The 17,865-nt window shown below is 30.4% G+C and overlaps 2 protein-coding genes across 13 annotated transcripts; both read left to right on the top strand.

Annotated features, from left to right (window-relative positions):
* The first annotated feature begins 7,209 nt into the window (after positions 1 to 7,209).
* On the top strand, positions 7,210 to 10,419 carry LOC105788497 (uncharacterized). Of its 12 annotated transcripts, XR_008193399.1 has the most exons (10): positions 7,210 to 7,776; positions 7,863 to 8,034; positions 8,181 to 8,227; positions 8,616 to 8,636; positions 9,049 to 9,143; positions 9,223 to 9,342; positions 9,739 to 9,793; positions 10,053 to 10,126; positions 10,199 to 10,263; positions 10,371 to 10,413. XR_008193399.1 is itself a non-coding variant. In XM_052627348.1 (9 exons), the coding sequence occupies exons 3-8, from the start codon at positions 8,193 to 8,195 to the stop codon at positions 10,096 to 10,098; spliced, it is 372 nt and encodes a 123-aa protein (XP_052483308.1). In that variant the 5' UTR covers positions 7,320 to 7,776; positions 7,863 to 8,034; positions 8,181 to 8,192; the 3' UTR covers positions 10,099 to 10,126; positions 10,199 to 10,413. The 12 variants fall into 12 exon arrangements, 7 of the variants coding, with proteins under 7 accessions (XP_052483308.1, XP_052483306.1, XP_052483307.1 ...); XM_052627348.1 differs by having other exon boundaries at positions 7,320 to 7,776; positions 10,199 to 10,413; XR_008193397.1 differs by having other exon boundaries at positions 7,321 to 7,776; positions 10,053 to 10,263.
* Positions 10,420 to 13,691: 3,272 nt separating this feature from the next.
* Positions 13,692 to 16,590, top strand: LOC105788499 (uncharacterized). The gene is given in 7 exon segments (XM_052627352.1): positions 13,692 to 14,029; positions 14,319 to 14,760; positions 14,871 to 15,070; positions 15,306 to 15,399; positions 15,519 to 15,614; positions 15,854 to 15,970; positions 16,131 to 16,590. Coding segments are annotated over 7 exon segments (1,125 nt in total). The 5' UTR covers positions 13,692 to 13,957; the 3' UTR covers positions 16,235 to 16,590.
* Positions 16,591 to 17,865: the final 1,275 nt, after the last annotated feature.

Here is a 17,865-nt window from a genome sequence, read left to right on the forward strand (position 1 = left end):
ACATGGTGAAACTTTATATATATATATATATATACATATATATTTGTGTCTTGAAAATTCACAAGGCCAACATCCCCACCATGTTCAAATACTCAATCTTTTGCAAAAGAATGCTATCAAGGATATCATTTCTACTATTGTCAAATTACAGTGATCACTTTATCTTTTTTTATCATTAAAATTTCACATTTGACTACTTTATTTAATTTTTGATATCCAAGAAATTAATTTCACAATCACCAAAAATATGAAACCATACATCATGACTTTTTCACCAAGTTGTTATAAAGATGCCTCAAATCCCTTGGTGAAACTAGACAACATATTTGTTATTTGTCATAGCTTCTTTCAAAGTCTATACATGACTTTAAAATCTTTTTGCATTCATAGTCAAATACCATTATTTTTCTTAACACACCGCATATATACAAAAGGGTGTAACATATATAGTCATATTAAAGGACCATTAAGTGATTGTAAAATCACATATTTATTCACCCTTTACCATAGACATTATCAATATTTTATGGCTATGATCGAAATCATGTTCATCACCTAAAAGGGTCAAATAGCATTCATATTGCTATTTTCATACTCACAATATCTTTAATTCATGGCTTCCAAACGTAAATTTATTTACTACATCTCAAAATTTTATAGAACCACGAGATTATAGATCATATCCAAGTCATATATAAAAACCACATGCACCATCGTAAATATGCACAATATGATCTCGATTTCAAATTTATGATTATCATGTTATATATTCTCACTAGAAGGTTTCATACCAAAATAGTGAGCTTATTATATAAGCCAATACTTTCCACTATTCTACATTGACTAGAAAAATAACTATGTATATGCCCGTAACATATTTCATATCTAGTCAAAACCACTTATAGTCCAAACTTATAAAATAGAATAAAAATGTGCAATCATATATAAAACCCATTTAGCTTATGGTTATTTAACAAATACAAAAACCAACATTATTTATATTATATGTTCATCTACAAACTTTCATTTTAGCAATGAAAATAATGTCTCATCAATATCATCTAAATTCTAGTTGCTAATATCATGATTTAAATAAAAGTAATAATTTCATATATCAAATTAAATATATATCATAAAAAAATACTTTTGTACAAAAAAATTCACTCACAAATCGGATGGAATGAATTAAATTTCAATTTTCCAGACTTAATGTTTATTTATAATGCACTGATAAGTGCATAAGTGACTCTTTAAAATGACATCATTTTTCAAGTTGCATTTTTTAGTTTCAAAAGATTATTTCAACCTTCAGAAAGTAACTGTTGGATTCAATAACACAACTTTTTGACTTAGGAAGGTTTTCCTGAATAGTCATAATGTTTGTATTGGATAGAAGTCTATTCAACTAATGTTTGAATCATGCATCACCATTCGAAACAAAAAATATTGTTTTGATCTATTAATAGATCATTTCTCAACTGTGCATTTTCATTCTATCAATGCATTCCATCCATCGTTTTCCTTTCTTTCATTCTTTCTTGCATGATATATAATATATATTGTATAATTTATAACAATCATAATCATGCGTCTTAAAAAGTCATGCATAGAATGAACTAGCATTTGATTTTTTAATCAAGTAATTGATACATGAGACACCTATATATTTTACATAATGCAATTCAATAAAAACATAACAATTGAAATCTAATTCATGCAATAAGACTACAACAATAAATTTCACATACCTTTTCTTGTGATAAAGATTTCTTCTAAATCAAAATTTGACAAGGTCACTGACCTTGATGTAATCACATTTGTCGATATTCATCCTCATAGTACCATGCTTGTAGTGGCATGTGAATGTGCAGCGAACAAACAAGCCTATTTAATTTCTCATAAATTGCAAAAATAGAACATTAAAATTGTAGGTGTGTGGGGATAAAACAAACTTATGAGAAATTAATAAAATTTTCAAGGCGTGTATCAATGTCACTTTCTTTAATTTTCTATTCACCCCCACTATATTATGGTGTGCAAAAGAGTTACTGACAAATGAACCTCGAGGATACAATGAAGCCTAATGTTTTTCTATGTTTTGTACTTATGGAAATAGTCCACTAAGCACTGACTGGAGTATAGCAAGGATATCAATTTCTAAAAAGAATTTCTACATTAATTCTTTGTAGAAAAATCTAGGAATAAAAAGATGGTGGGAGAATAGAAAAAAAAATTTGTTTCTATGTTTTTTGGTGTGTCATACAAATGAAAGTTCACTCCTATTTATAGGAGGTCTCATGTCTCTTTATAGGGACATAACTACCCAAATGAATAGTTATATATTTAACAATAAACATAATTATTCAATAAATATCTACTTGAATAATCATCACTATTTGTTAATAATTAAGTGACATAACTTTTGAATTTAAGAGAAATAACTTTTAATTATTTGTAATTTTTCATTTGTAACTATTAAAACACTACATATATTTTAAAAATGTTCCAATGCGTAGGGTAGAGATGGAATGCAAACACAAATTGAGCTGTAATAAAGTAATATACTGAAATTTTGCATAATACATTTATTCACTACAAAAGATCCCAGGCACATAAATTTAACATTTTAATTTTCACTAATTTTTATAACTTACTGTTTCAATATATATTATAACATGTGTGAAGAACAGTCTTGAAACCAAACATTTTCATGTGTGTATATATGTTGTGTATACTTCAAGTATTTTCAGAATAAAATAATAATTTAAGAAAACCTATTCATAACGAATCAATGAAAACCCTAAGGGATTCCATCAAAGGAATCGGAAGAATGCAATGGATGTTATTTTATTTTTTCCTTAGGGTTGTACATTACAAAACAAATCCTTTTGGCCTACTTATTCTATTTTCAGATTCCTATTTCTATCTCATCCTTAATCCATTGACTCTGGTGAAGATTCTTAAAGCTTTGGGCATTTTTAGGAGTGTAATAGTCTTAGCATCATTTTTCAATTCCAAGGCCTTTTAAGGAACAAATCATGTGTAAGATAAGTCCTTTTCACATGTTGAAATAATAAAAATTTGGATTCCCTGCATTTTTAATCTTGCCAAACTAATCCTGCTCAATTATCTTCTATAACAATATTTTATTATAAAATCAATTTGTCAGGTTTTATTTTTATCTTTTAACAACTTTTATTTATAATATTAACAATTATAAAATATAAAATACAATTTTTACTAAATTAGTTCCATATAACAATTTATTGTTTCAAATTTTAATAAAATTAATTCTATTCTTAATGAAATAAAATAATAAATTTTAATTAATATGTTATTTCAATAAAATATATAAATTTTATATAAAAGATATATTAATTATATTTTATTAAATGAAAATAAATTTTAATACATGAAATTAGATTTTTAAATTTTATTAAAGTTACAATCTAAATCTCATTAATTAATAACATTATTAATACATTATAATTTTTAAGTTAAATTTTAAAAAATCAAATATGACCTGAATCTCAAATATTGTTATAAATATATAATTACTTGTATATAATATATAAAATTTTGATAGATAAATAAGAAAGTTGTATATTATATTTTATTCAATACAATGTATTTGCAAAGGTTGTATTGAATTTTTTTATATATTTGAGAATTATACCTACCCTACTTATATATTGAATATAAATATTTTCAAATAATACCAGCAATGTAACTTAGGATAACTTATTTAAGTTAGTCGCAATGGAGTGATATAGTGTCAGACAAGCGAATAATTGAATCTAGCAAACATGGAATATTGCATCAATGCACCTTGAGCTTGTTGGAAGTGGATTCTTCCCATGGTTAAGGAAGTGAACTAAATAATTTTTATGTGGTCCAGAGCTCTATTGAGAATAAATTTATTATGATGTGTGATATAAGAGTTATTCAATTTATTTTTTTAATTATGTGATCGAGGGTTCGATTTTTTCTTATGTCAATTGAGTACATCTCATCATTATTTGTTTAATTTTTCGGAGAACACCTGAAGTGAGAAAATTAATCACAACTATCTATTGTGGATATCTTGATTTTGGAAAAAGAGAGAGTAAAGACACTACACCAAAACAGGCTTTTAGCGGCGTTTGGATAAAAAACGCCGCTAACAATCGATCATTTGCGGCACATTACGGAAAACGCCGCTGAAAATAAGCATTAGCGGCGTTTTTGGAAAAGCGCCGCAAAAAAACCTAAGCCCAACGACGTCGTTTTCTAAGCTTTCGGGGATTTAGCAGCGTTTTTAATAAAGCGCCGCTGATGCTCAGGGCTTTAGCGGCGCTTTTGGTAAAGCGCCGCAAAAAAACCTAAGCCCAACGACGCCGTTTTCTGAGCTTTCGGGGATTTAGCGGCGTTTTTAAGAAAGTGCCGCTAATGCTTAGGGCTTTAGCGGCGTTTTTGAGAAAGCGCCGCAAAAAGAGCTAAGCCTAACGACGCCGTTTTCTGAGCTTTCGAGGATTTAGCGGCGTTTTTGGAAAAGCGCCGCTAATGCCCAGAGCTTTAGCGGTGTTTTTAGGAAAGCGCCGCAAAAAAACCTAAGCCCAACGACGCCTTTTTCTGAGCTTTCGGGGCTTTAGCAGCGTTTTTAAGAAAGCGCCGCTAATGCTCAGGGCTTTAGCGGTGTTTTTGAGAAAGCGCCGCAAAAAACCTAAGCCCAACGACGCCGTTTTCTAAGCTTTCGGTGATTTAGCGGCGTTTTTGGAAAAGCGCCGCAAAAAATATTTTATCTTAATTGGTTTATTCATATTAAATAAAATTCAATTTATTTCTAATTGAATATTTAAAATCTTCAGAAAAAAAATATGACACATAGAAATAATTTGAAATAAAACACATGGAAAAATTAAAATATTATTATTTAAAATAATTGTAAAAGAGATAATAATAAATTTGTTTAGGGTTTTTGGTTTAGGGTATATGATTTATTTAAGATTTAAGGCCGGTTTAGGAGTTCATATTTTAAGGTTTAGGGAGTATGGGTTTAGGGATTATGGATTAGGGGTTGGGATTTAAAGGTTAGGGGTTTAGGGATTTAAGGTTTAGGGATTCAGGGGTCGAGTTAAGGTTTTGAGTTTAGATTAATTATTTTTTAATTTATATTTTAAATATGTTCTTATATAATTGTAAAAGAGATAATAATAAATTTGTTTAGGGTTTTTAGTTTAGGGTATATGATTAATTTAAGATTTAAAGCCGGTTTAAGGGTTCATATTTTAAGGTTTAGGGAGTATGGAATTAGGGATTATGGTTTAAGGGTTGGGATTTAAGGTTTAGGGGTTAGATGTTAGGGTTTAATAGTTAGGGATTTAAGGTTTAGGGATTCAGGGGTCGAGTTAAGGTTTTGAGTTTAGATTAATTATTTTTAATTTATATTTTAAATATGTTCTTATATAATTGTAAAATAGATAATAATAAATCAAATATATTGAAATTATGAGTATAGTTTAAATTATTTAAGAGATATATAATAGATAGATTTACTTGAGATTTGTTAATTTAGAGGGTTTAAGGTTAAGGTTTACTTGAGATTTGTTAAATGATAAAATTTTATACAATTAATTAATACTTTTATATTTAAAAAATGTAATCTAAACCATTTGATATATTTAAATTAGTTTAAATAGAATTAATAAATAAGTTAAAAAAGTAATAGATTGATATGGATATTTATGTATAATTATTTATTTTGGAGAGGACCAAAGTATAAGAAAAATACAAAATAAAATGAAATAAAATGATATGGATATATAGGTAATTATTTAATTTAGATAATTCTAACTTAATAATTAATTACAACCATTTTATCATTTGTTTTCTTATTAAAATATACAATATTTATTTTGAGAGTATTTTTATTTTATTTTATTTTATAAAAATCAATTTATAAAAAATAAAATAAAAAATTTTTAGAATAGCAAAACAGCGTCGTTTTATTCAAAATGAAATAATTTTATGGCGTTTTTATGAAAAACGTCGCTAAAGGTAAGCAATAGCGGCGTTTTTTTATAAAAACGCCGCAAAAAATAAATCAATTTATAAAAAAAAATTTAGCATACCAAAACGGTGTCATTTTGATAAAAATGAAATAGCGGCGTTTTTTATAAAAACGCCGCAAAAATAAATCAATTTATAAAAAACAAAATAAAAAATTTTTAGAATAGCAAAACGGCGTCGTTTTGTTCAAAATGAAATAATTTTGCGGCGTTTTTATGACGCCACTAAAGGTAAGCAATAGCGGCGTTTTTATAAAAAGAGCCGCAAAAAATAAATCAATTTATAAAAAATAAAAAAAAATTTAGCATACCAAAACGGTGTCATTTTGATAAAAATGAAATAGCAATCAATTTATAAAAAACAAAATAAAAAATTTTTAGAATAGCAAAACGGCGTCGTTTTGTTTAAAATGAAATAATTTTGCGGCGTTTTTCATAAAAACGCCGCTAAAGGTAAGCAATAGCGGCGTTTTTATAAAAACGCCGCAAAAAATAAATCAATTTATAAAAAATAAAAAAAAAATTAGCATACCAAAACGATGTCATTTTGATAAAAATGAAATAGTGGCGTTTTTTTATAAAAACGCCGCAAAAAATAAATCAATTTATAAAAAACAAAATAAAAAACTTTTAGAATAGCAAAACGGCATCGTTTTGTTCAAAATGAAATAATTTTGCATCGTTTTTATGAATTGTTCAAAATGAAATAATCGTTTTTCATAAAAACGCCGCTAAAGGTAAGCAATAGATAAAAACGCCGCAAAAAATAAATCAATTTATAAAAAAAAATTAGCATACCAAAAAATAAATCAATTTATAAAAAACAAAATAAAAAATTTTTAGAATAGCAAAACGGCGTCGTTTTGTTCAAAATGAAATAATTTTGCGGCGTTTTTCAAAAGAACGCCGCTAAAGGTAAGCTATAAAAACGCCGCAAAAAATAAATCAATTTATAAAAAATAAAAAAAATTTAGATAAAAATGAAATAGCAAAACGCCGCAAAAAATAAATCAATTTATAAAAAACAAAATAAAAAATTTTTAGAATAGCAAAACGGCGTCGTTTTGTTCAAAATGAAATAATTTTGCGGCGTTTAAAGGTAAGCAATGCAAAAAATAAATCAATTTATAAAAAATAAAATAAAAAATTTTTAGAATAGCAAAACGGTGTCGTTTTATTCAAAATAAAAAAAATTTTACAACGCCGCTAAAAGTAACAAAAAAATAATTTCACTTAAAAAAAATAGGGCCATTTTATAAAACTCCTCCCTCCCTCCGAAATCCCAACTTTTCCCCCCTAAAATCAGTATCCCTAAATATTTTGTGTTGATTGACAAGATTTCTACTTTTCCCCCTAAAATCGGTATCCTCAAAACACCTAATTCTTACTGAGCAACCCCTAAAATCAGTTCTTAAATTTCATCGCCTCTTTCTTCTTCTTCTTCTTCTTCTTCTTCTTATATCTTTCTTTCCTTCTTGTTTATATATAGAGAGCTGAAGCCAGTTCTGGGTGGCTTCTTCACTCTCTTTTCCATGCCCCAAGATCTTTTTTTTTTTTGGTAAACAAACCAGCAAACCCAAACTCACAAGGGTTTTTTGTCTCTTCCTCCAACTTCAAATTTCAACTCCAAATATTGCAGGCGTTCTGTGATGCTTGTTCTTTGGTTTCTGTTATTTTTAACTCCCTCGGTCTCGCCTTCAAATTCGCGAAGATGGAGTACGTTGCCAAGGTTTATTTGATTTCCCCCTCTCTATTTCGAACCAATCACTGAAACTTTAATTTATTAATTGATGATGGATGGATGGTTTAAATCAGGTAGGTAATCTTGTGGAAGCATCAAAGAGGTTTGCCACTTTAGAAAATATAGTTGATGCAGATGTAGGTAATGGGCAGTGAAAAAACAGAGAAGCCCTTCGCGTGATCTGCGTCGTGTTAGACAGGGTCTTCACCTCGTACGAGCTTTATTTGAACAATTTTTGTCATCCAAGTACGTTATATGCCCTTCCATCTTTAACTCTTTATTTTTCTCTCGAGGGAATCTTGGTATTATCCTTGAATGCGAGCATCTCTAAGTGCTTGTTACCTCTTTTTGTTGTTTTTGCTGTTGTATGGATTACTCATTGAGAAACACAGCTTCAACAGCTTATGCTCAAGTATGTGCACCGTATCACACATGGGCGGTAAGGACTGCTGTTTCTGCTGGAATGCATACACTTCCATCAAGAGAACAACTTTTGCTGAAACTGTTTCTTAAAAAGGCAGAAAAAGAATAAATTTAACTGATAATCTATAACTGAAATGAAACCCATCATTTACTAACCTATATATATGATCTCAATATTGAAAAATACATTTTAACTTATCATAGATGCTATGTTTTGATTTAGCATTCTTGTTTATCATGAAAAGAAATTGTTTGGAATTGTAATAGCAAAAATTGGAATTTTTTTTATTGTTGTCTATGTTTTACTTGTGAATTCTGATTGCAATGGTTTACCTTCCTTTGGTGTAAAATCTACTTGGCTATTAAAGTTGAGATGGATAGCTGATACATTTCCTGATTTTCAGGTTTGACAAGGAACTGAACAAGTAAGTTGCTATTAAAGTTATTAATTTAGAAGAATCGTAAGTGGATACCTTTGTTATATTTTCCTTGATTTATTCCTCATTAAAGTGTCTTGTAGCAGGTGCTTGCTATGAGCAGCAAAGTATGAATGAATGTGATTATCAACTTTACAAATATACATAGTAAAGTTTAAAGTATGAATCGAGTTGCTATGAGAAGCAAATTTAGGGATAAAACAAGGTCACACCAAATTGCTATGAGCAGCAAAGAAACTTTTTTTAATTGCAGAAAACCAACTTCCCTTCTTTCCCATACTGCCAGCATTACCGTGTCATCTAAATGTCATAATCTATTGGTTCCAGCTCTTGATTGTTCTTAAATGTACTGTACTTTGTTTATAGTCAAATGTCTCATGATGGTTGCCTACTTGTGTAGGTCCAATCTACATCTGATGGAGCTGATTCCACTATTTCAAACCCCCTGTGCGAGGAGTCTGCTCAAAATTTTTCAAAATACTCTAACAGACAGAGGTTTGCTTTTATTTTCACTTTGGACATTAACTGTATTGTTAATGATGCTGACAATTCTAGCTGGCTTTTCAATTGTCAGCATACATCCACCACCTGCCTTTGGCTCATCGCCTAATCTTGAAGCCCTTGCACTTGAAGCAAATAAGTCTAAGGATCAAGATGGAGATAGTTCTTTACTTGACAGTTCACATCTTTCCCGGTATTTAACTATTTATTTATGCCTTAACATGTCCTTAGGTGAGGGCTGATTGTTTATACAAAAATTTTGGTTAAGTTAGTGGTAGTTTGGTTTTTGGGGACTTGATCATCATATACTTTTTGAATATTATGTATTGGATCTTTAAATTATTTACGAGTGCATTAACTGATAAGGTCCTGTCAAAGTTCAACTTTCTTACCTCAGAGCAATTCTTCACCACCATCTTTAGTTGACTTCAGTTTTAGGTGTGTTTTTGCAAGTTTGTTCATCATATTTAGTTTTCATCTTCCTGCTTTACCATTCACATATCGATGCTTCTGTCATTTTTGGTGAAGCTTTATAAATACTTTCTATCCATTTCGATGGTGAAATTTACATTCTTTGGTGCTGATGCAGGCCCATGCATGAAGTTACATTTTCAACAGAAGACAAACCAAAACTTCTTAGTCAGGTATATGATAGGGAGCAGTACCCGAAGTACTTGTTCTTCATAAGCTTATTTCTTAAACAAAATAACTTATATTGTGTAGTAATTGATTGTGAGGTAGCTTTATAGGTATCTGAGTCTTTTTATACTAACAATTTATTGCAATTGGTTCCAAATATTTGGTGAATTCAATTATTAATTTGCACTGCTAGTTTCGTGGTGTCATATGCCTTTTGTGTTAGAATTTGAATTGTTCCCCCTAAACAATTTTCTCTATGTACAGGTTTTATTGTGGCATGTTTATGTATTCTATATATCAACTTCTATAGCAGAGGCTTAAGTCTTTGTTTTGAGCAGGTAAGTACATGGAACTATTTTTTATCCTTGTTGTTCATGTTTTATTTTGATTTTTCTGTGATTAAACTCTAGTACTCAGGGCAGTAGTTGTTGGGATGTAAAATCTGTTGTCTATCTGCCTAAATATATGACAAAAGGTAGAAGTACATATTGGAGATACTCTCACATGCACATTCATTCGTTTGAAACACGATATCTAGTTATTTGTCTTTGAACTGAGTTGGATTTTTCCATGCTTATGTAGGAACACATGCCCTATGCCCTATTTTCGTTTAAGGACCGCCAAGGAAATTTCAAACCGAAAGTGATTGATCGGATGTGTATGCGGCTTTCATCAACTACATTTGAAGGCCTTACTAGGAATTGAAATGGTGTGCAAAGAGATTGCTTCTTCCGATATGATTTTTCGATATAAATCTTGGACATAGTATGGATATTTTCTTCTTTGTTAGTAAAACAGATTCTCTTCTTAGGATCTTAGTTTCTTCACTTGTATTAGACTTAACAATGGCTTGCATTGCATTGGTGTTGATTTTACCAAAATTTTGAGGTTTACAATTAACTATTTTTATTAATTATTTACGTTTTCTCACTTTTATTAATTATTATTATTATTTAAGCTTCCTTTATTTGCCTTCTTTTATCATTTTCATAAAAAATTTAATTTAAATAATATTTTTTATTTATCCTTAAAAGTATATTTAAAGTTCAAATTAAAAAAATAAAACATAATATAATATTTATCATAAAAATAAATATTATTTGATTAAAATAATTTTTTTGCATGATATTTTTTAGCGGCGTTTTTGAGAGAAGCGTCGCTAACGGTTTGTTCTATAGCGGCATTTGTGATAAAAAGCGCCGCTAAAGGTCATGGTTTTTAGCGGCGTTTATGGAAAAAGTGCCGCTAAAGGTCATTGTCTTTAGCGGCGTTTGTGGGAAAAGCGCCGCTAAAGGTCATGGTCTATAGCGGCGTTTGTGGAAAATGCGCCGCTAAAGGTCATGACCTTTAGTGGCGTTTATTTTCAAAAACGCCGCCAAAGTTAGCGACGAGTTCAATAGCGGCATTTTTTGCGGCGCTTGTCGAAGCGCCACAAATACTTTTAGCGGCGTTTTTTGGCGCCGCTAAAGGCCTAAAAAAGCGCCACTAAAAGCCTGTTTTGGTGTAGTGAGAATAAGCTTATCATGTAGATTATGCTAGCGTCATGGTCTAGTGGAGAGTCATAAGAATATATTAAAATTGAACATATTTGTATCAAGCACATGCTAATGTTTGATATTCCATCGCAAATTCAAATAATGGATAACATCACCGATTATGTTTGTTCCACACACTACACCAAAACAGGCTTTTAGCGGCGTTTTTAGTGGCGTTTGGACAAAAAACGCCGCTAAAATTCAAGTATTAGCGGCGCTTTAACTAAAACGCAGCTAAAGACCGAGCATTAGCGGCGTTTTCTTAAAAGCGCCGCCAAAAATGGGCATTAGCGGCGTTTTTTCAAAAAACGCCGCTAAAAACCTAAGCCCATTCGACCTTTTGGGGCTTTTAGCGGCGTTTTTGAAAAAGCACCGCTAATGCTCGGAGCTTTAGCGGCGTTTTTGAGAAAGCGCCGCTAATGCTCAGGCCTTTAGCGGCGTTTTTGAGAAAGCGCTGCTAATACTCAGGCTTTTAGCAGCGTTTCTGAGGAAGCGCCGCTAATGCTCAGGCTTTTAGCGGCGTTTTTGAGAAAGCGCCGCTAATGCTCAGGCTTTTAGCGGCGTTTTTGAAAAAGCGCCGTTAATGCTCGGGGCTTTAGCGGCGTTTTTGAAAAAGCGCCGCAAAAACATTTTATCTGTCTATTTACTATTTAATTTGTTTATTTATATTAATTAAAATTCAATTTATTTTTAACAGAATATTTTTTAAAAATGGTTAAATTTGAAATAGTGACACGTAGAAATAATTTCAAATAAAAAACATAGAAAAATATTTGTTAAAAATGGAAAAATTAAAATACTATTATTTAAAATAATTTAAAAATTTTTAGGGTACATGACTGATTGATTTTTAATTTATATATTAAATAATTTCATATATAATTGTAAAAGATACGATAGTATTAATTTTAAAATATTTAATTAATTATCATTATAGTTTAGGGTTTAATATATATGGTTTAGGGTATATGGTTAATTTAGGATTTAAGGTCGGTTTAGGATTTACAATTTTAAGGTTTATAGATTATGGAATTAGGGATTCTGGTTTAAGGGTTGTGATTTAGGGGTTAAGGGTTAATGGTTAAGGGTTAGGGGTTAGGGATTCGGGTTAGGGTTTAGAGTTTAGATTAATTAGTGTTTTTAATTTATATATTAAATAAGGTTTAGGGGTTAGTAGTTAGGGGTTTGGGGTTAGGGGGTTAGGGGTTAAGAGTTAGTGATTTAAGGTTTAGAGATTCGAGGTCGTGTTAGGGTTTAAGGTTTAGATTAATTAGTATTTTTTAATTTATATATTAATTAAGTTCTTATATAATTGTAAAAAGAGGGGTTAGGGTTTAGGGTTTATGTTTTATGATTTAGGATTTAGGAGATAGAGGTTTAGGAGATAGTTTAAATTATTTAAGAGATAATAGATCAATTTTATATATATTAAATGGTTTAGGATTTAAGGTTTACTTTAGATTTATTAAATGATGAAAATTTATACAATTAATTAATGCTTTTATATTTAAAAATATTTAATCTAAATTTAGATTAAATGGTTTAAACCATTTGATATATTTAAATATTAGATTTAAAAAATTGATAAATAAATATATTGAGTTTTAAATTTGAACTATGAAATTATAATTATCTTTTATTTAAAAACAATTTTCCATTTAAATTCAAATATGAAAATTTTAGTAATCCTTTTCAAGAGTCGAGTTTAGACATAAAAATTGATCTCGACTCAATTTGGGTCAATCTAAAGTATTAATTAAGATTTAAGATGCTTTTAAGTCAACAAATTAAAGCTTACATGTTGAAATTAATTAAGGGAATGTAAACAAGAAAATTAATTAAGGGAATGTAAACAAGAAAAAAAATGCTTCATGTGCATATTTGATAATTTAATTATCTAAGCTTTAGCTTATACTATAAAAAGAAAGTTTGATGGGTGTATTTGTTTAACAACATACAATATTATTGGTCTCCTAGATTTTGTTTTTCTTCTTTTATTATTATTATTATTTTGTTTTTTAAATGTAAATTTAAATTTAAATTTTATCCAAATATTTACATATTTATATTTCAATTTATCTCATTTTTATATAATTTATAAAAAGTAATTTAATTTGAATTTTACTTTCCCTCAAAAAAATTTCAAATTTGCTTACTTAAAATATTAAAATATTAAAATAGTTATTATTTAATATATAAAATAAAAAACTTTTAACAGAGTAAAATGGTGACATTTTGTTCAAAATAACATAATTTTTAGCGGCAATTTTATAAAAAAGGCACCAAAAAAAAAGCAATAGCGGCCTTTTTAAAAACGCCGCAAAAATCATTTAAAAAAAAAGGGCACGATTTATTTCCAAATTTCTCCTCCTAAAATCTCCAAATTAAAGGAGCTCCGCTACTAGAGCAGATAAGGTTTTTGAAATTCCTTTTGTGCTTTCTCTCTGTCAAAAAAGAACAAAATCCCTAAATATAAGAGTTTCTCCTCAACCGTGTAGATAGCTAAAACCCCTTTCTTTTAAGTTCCCATTTAAACCCTAAATTCCTAACATCAAAATCTAAGCAACAAAGCAATGGCAGAGGGGGTAGGAGAAGAAAAGAAGAAATTTTCACTGGGATTTGCCAGATGTGCCAATGGGTCAACTTCCACCACATCTTGAACTCCAACGAAGTCGTGTTTCATGCAATAAGGACGCCCCTATCCATGTATTTCTCTCTTACCCCCTTTTTTTTTATCACCTAAAGTACACATCTTCAGTTGAAATTTTTTCATGAACACCCTTTTATTCATATATGGAGTGTTAAGAAACAGTGGTTTCTTGGGGTTGTTTAATTGGGTAATTAAAAAAATGGAGCCTTTTTCCTTATTTGGGGTTTGGGTTAGTTTCTTTGTATCATCTGTCTTGTTCTGTTCTTAAGGTTCTGAAATTTGTGGGTCTCTTTTTTTGTATTATAATTAAACGTCTTATGTTTTGGGTGCTTTTGTTGCTTGTAGACTGAGAGGATTCAATATTTTGGCGCTTATGCATCGATGGGAATTGATAATAGTTCACGACTTGACCGATTCTCTAACAACTTTAGAGTTGAAGTGGTTCGACTCAATGAAGATGACATGGAGTTTGATATGATCGGTATTGATGCAGCTATTGCCAATTCATTCAGGGGGATCCTTATAGCTGAGGTCTGTGACTTTTTGGTCTACCTCTTTTCAGTGCTAACATATGCTATGTTAATGACAATATTGCCAATTTATGGAGTTTACCCTTAGGGCACTTGGTAATTCTTTATTGCCAATTTATGGAGTTTACCCTTAGGGCACTTGGTAATTCTTTACTTTTTGTCTCTTTCAATTGTAGAAAATGATCAGCCAAATGAAAAGAACACCATTGTTTTCAAACTCCATGTTTAGTGTAAAAGAGGTAGTCCACATATTACAGGTACGGTTTTGGGCTTTATCAGTGAAACATGAAACCTTTTTACTTAAATGAAATTAATAGGTCTTCCCTTTATAGCTTTGCCTTGTTTCTAATGATGTATAATAATGCAGTTAAATCGGATGCATTAAAGTGGTTGCCTAATGGGAGTGAACTGGTTAAGGAAACAAGAAATGCAGCTTCAGATTCATCATCAAAGCCTGAAACATACACTTACTTCGGTTGCAGTCAAGAGACCATTCCAGAATTTGTCAAGAACCCCATTATCCCTAAGTATCCAGATATTATTATTGCTAAACTTGGCCCTGGCCAGGTATATTTTACATGCTTTTGTTTGTTTCAAAAATTGCTCATAAAGCATGTCAAGATGGCAGATCATGCCTTAGGTTTAGAAAAAATCTCTTCGCGAGCTAAATGTGGTGCTAGTAGATTAAGAAGGTTTTGTGTACTGCTCTCATTAGTTCAGGAACCGTTTTAAAGTTGTTAGAAGTTAATCTAATCCTTATGAAGTTTTTCGAGTGTACTAAAAGTTCCAACTTTTTTGCTAGGAAATTGAACTGGAAGCACATGCTGTTAAAGGCATTGGGAAAACACATGCAAAGTGGTCCCCAGTGGCCACTGCTTGGTATCGGATGCTTCCTGAGTTAAGGATAGACTGTAACTGTAGATTTCTTCTTTTCTAAACCCATTTCATTTCTTTCGTTTATTCTATCTCATTTTGACTCTATATTATTACAATATTATGATATATTTATATATTTAGGTTGTATTATTAGAAGATATCGAAGATGACCTTGCTGAAGAACTCAAAAGCAAATGCCCTGTTAATGTGTTTGATATAGAAGATCTTGGAAAAGGTACTTCTGTTCATTATGATTTGTTGTCTATATGGTGTAAATTTTGGTAATTATGTTTTTTTCCTCTATAAAAGGGTTTTCCAATATTCCGTTGCTAAATGTGGATTATATTCCTCTAATAGTGGGGTTAGTAGCTATGTGATAGTGCTGACCGGTTCTGCTTGATATGCTTTAGCATGTGAAGTTAGGAGATATTGTTTTAGGTACATTTCCTAATGAAGAATTTGGCTGCCAAGCAGGTAGGAGAAGGGCAACTGTAGCAAGGCCACGTGCGTGCACACTTTGCAGAGAATGCATAAGAGGTGACGATTGGGAGAAACGTGTGGCACTGCGCCATGTTAAAGATCATTTCATATGTAAGTAATGTGGGGCTACTCTATGTCTTCTGCATGTGTTGTCAAAACTAGTTCTAGATTTCTTTAATGCCATTGCATGATTAATATATTTTCATTGATTTCAAACCAACTTAAGGTTACGCACAACTTAAGATTCATATGTTTTTCTCCCCTTTTCTACTCACCATTGAATCTACTGGAGCATTACCTCCTGAAATTCTATTTACTGAAGCAGTGAAGATTTTAGAAGACAAGTGTGAACGTGTGATAACGGAGCTCTCATGATGCTTTTAATATGGTTAGTAAGGATGAGAGAAGCAATGGATTCTTTATTAATCCAAGGAGATTTTCTTGCCTCCTAGCAAATCTTTTTCATTTCTCATCTTTTGGTTCATGGATGGGATTTGGAGGGGCAGATGGTATGATTCACATATATATATATATATATGTATAAAGTGGATTTTTGTGAGTTAATGTGTAATGAGAGGGATAGATTATTGGTGATGGGCTTTTTACATTTTTGGTCTTGAATTAATATATAGTTGTAATACAAGGATCCATGGTTTAACCTTATGAAGTGGCCAATTCATCAGCTTTGCTTTTAGTGGCATAAAAACAGTAAAATTGCATCAGTTCTCTGATGAATGATTGATTGGTTATTAGTACAGTGATTAGATCAGTGGATTTTTTTAGGGCAGAAAGAATATATTTATATTGTCTGTGTAACTTGCAGCAAAAACCTACATTTGAGCTATCTTTCCATTGCTTATTTTAGTTTTGATTCTAAATTTTTATTTTTACTTTAATATTTACGACAATTTGAGTTCTAACTTTTGGATTTTCATTGTGTTATTAATTTATTATTTTAAATTCTAAAACTAAATTCATTAATTTTTATATTTAGTTTTAAAGTTAAAATTTTCATAGAAAATTTAATTTAAATAATATTTTTATTTATCCTTAAAAGTATATTTAAAGATTAAATTTAAAAAATAAGACATAATATAATATTTATCATAAAAATAAATATTATTGGATTAAAATAATTTTTTTAAAGATTATGTTTTTAGCGGCGTTTTTGAAAAAAGTGCCGCTAAAGGTCGTGGTCTTTAGCGGCGTTTGTGGGAAAAGCGCCGTTAAAGGTCGTGGTCTTTAGCGGCGTTTGTGAAAAAAGCGCCGCTAAAGATAGCTGTTTTTAGCGGTGATTGTAGAAAAAGCGCCGCTAAAGGCCTAAAAAAGCGTCGCTAAAAGCCTGTTTTGGTGTAGTGACTACGCTACTTCAGAGTTAGATTTTTAAATTCTAAGGCGAACACAAAAAATTGAATATCAAAACAAATATTCATATAATCATATTTAATTGAAACCTTCATTCGTTCCACATTTCCTCTCTTGTTGTTTATCTTTTTGGTTTCCTTATATTTTTTTTCTCAAGTTTGGTTGATGGAGTAGATAATAATATTTTTTGCAGAATCTGGTAGGAACTAAGTTATTCATATTTGAATATGACCATTTGATTCGAGTATGAGACCGGTCCTTGTATTAATGCCCAAATACACATTATAGCAATATTTGTTCAATTACTTTGATACAAGGTTGGGCTGGGTATGAATAAGGGCCTGTAAAACAAATAGTAAATTATGGAGTGTTAGGACTTGCGCTCCGAGACTTTCCCATGCTTTAGTAAAAAAGTTCATCAAATCTGTTGTATAAAGCCAATAGAGATGGTGATAAGCCTTCTCTCTCACCCTATACCTTTGGAGTAGTGGTCTAGGCTTTGGTGAGGACCAAGACTTGTGCATCAAACTACTTAGGCCATTAGATACCTCTTTGTTAACTTTCTTGTCTGCCCTTCGTCAGATTTGATAAGCAAATATTTGTTATGCATTTTATTCTCTTATTCTGCATTGTTTTAAACT

The sequence above is a fragment of the Gossypium raimondii genome, chromosome 2, assembly GCF_025698545.1.
Source record: "Gossypium raimondii isolate GPD5lz chromosome 2, ASM2569854v1, whole genome shotgun sequence".
NCBI lineage: Eukaryota > Viridiplantae > Streptophyta > Magnoliopsida > Malvales > Malvaceae > Gossypium > Gossypium raimondii.